Below are 1,713 nucleotides of genomic sequence, written 5' to 3' on the forward strand. Positions count from 1 at the left end.
CCCGGGATGGGACCCTGGGCACCCTCTGCCCTGACCTCCGCTCCCGGGGAGGGGTCGCTTGGGCGGCAGGTGTGGGGCAGCTTCCCTCTCCGGGAGCTTTCTTCTGCCCTGCCTTCGCTGCTCCCTCCTAACCAGCGTCCTCTGGTCTGCATTCCACGCAGGATTAAAGCGCACGGAGGAGACCGGGTGCCCTCCGCTCTGTCCTCCGCCATGGAGCAGCTGAAGGGCTCGGCCATGCTTCTGCTGGAGCTGCTGATTCTGGGGGGGCTGAGAGCGGGGGAGGGCTCTGCTGTCCTGGGCACCCTGGATCTGCAAATCGACGAGGAGCAGCCAGCCGGCACCATCATCGGGGACATCAGTGCGGGGCTGCCCCCTGGGACTGCTGCCTACATGTATTTCATCTCGGCGCAGGAGGGCAGCGGCGTTACCACCGACCTGGGCATAGATGAGAACACCGGCATCATCAAAACCGCGCGTGTCCTGGACCGCGAGACTCGGGACCGCTACAGCTTCATTGCTGTTACGCCGGAGGGCATCACGGTGGAGGTGAACATCCAAGTGAATGACATCAACGACCATGCTCCGGCCTTTCCCAAGCAGCACAGCACCTTCCAGATCCCGGAGCACACCCCCATTGGCACCAGGTTTCCCCTGGACCCGGCCTTTGATGCTGACAGTGGCCTACTCAACACACAAGGCTATGCCATTAAGGGAGAGAACGCAGGGCAGGCCTTCCGCCTGGAAACACGCCGAGGACCCAATGGGGTCCTGTATTTGGACCTGGTGGTCAGCAACGTCTTGGATCGGGAGAACCGTTCATCGTACTCCCTGCTGCTGGAAGCCTATGATGGGGGCTCTCCTCCCCGGAGCACCCAGATGACGCTGGATGTGTCCATCCAGGACATCAACGACAACGCTCCGAGCTTCAACCAGAGCCGCTATCACACTCTCATCTCGGAGAACCTGAAACCTGGCAGCAGCATCCTGCAGGTCTTTGCCTCTGACGCGGACGAGGGTGACAACGGGGATGTGATCTACGAGATCAACAGGCGGCAGAGCGATCCGGACCAGTACTTCACCATCGATGCCCGGACTGGAGTCATCAAGCTCAACAAGGGCCTGGACTATGAGGTGAGGAAGGTGCACGAGCTGGTGGTGCAGGCGAGAGATAAGGCTGTCCACCCGGAGGTCACCACAGCCTTCGTCACCATTCACGTGCGCGACTACAATGACAACCAGCCCACCATGACCATCATCTTCCTGAGTGAAGACGGCTCCCCTCAGATCTCCGAGGGAGCCCAGCCCGGCCAGTACGTGGCTCGCATCTCTGTTTCCGACCCGGACTACGGCGAGTACTCCAATGTCAACGTCACGCTGGAGGGAGGCGACGGCAAGTTCGCCCTCACTACCAAGGACAACATCATCTACCTCATCTGCGTGGACCAGCTTCTGGACCGGGAAGAAAGAGACTCCTATGATTTGCGGGTGACAGCTACTGACTCGGGAACGCCGCCGCTGCGGGCGGAGTCAGCCTTCGTGCTGCAGGTGGTGGACGTCAATGACAACCCCCCGCTCTTCGACCAGCAGGAGTACAAGCAGAGCATCCCCGAGGTGGTGTACCCAGGCAGCTTCGTCCTGCAGGTGACGGCGCGTGACAAGGACCAGGGTCCCAACGGGGAGGTGCGCTACAGCATCGCGCACGCCCGCGACACC

At 61.5% G+C, this 1,713-nt stretch overlaps 1 protein-coding gene across 1 annotated transcript; it reads left to right on the forward strand.

Annotated features, from left to right (window-relative positions):
* Positions 1–161: 161 nt before the first annotated feature.
* Positions 162–1,680, forward strand: LOC104506122 (protocadherin-16-like; the record flags this gene model as incomplete). Its single annotated transcript, XM_010146959.1, has 1 exon — positions 162–1,680. A coding segment is annotated over one exon (1,519 nt), but the record flags the coding sequence as incomplete, so codon positions are not given.
* Positions 1,681–1,713: the final 33 nt, after the last annotated feature.

The sequence above is a fragment of the Eurypyga helias genome, unplaced genomic scaffold, assembly GCF_000690775.1.
Source record: "Eurypyga helias isolate BGI_N326 unplaced genomic scaffold, ASM69077v1 Scaffold40012, whole genome shotgun sequence".
Lineage (NCBI taxonomy): Eukaryota > Metazoa > Chordata > Aves > Eurypygiformes > Eurypygidae > Eurypyga > Eurypyga helias.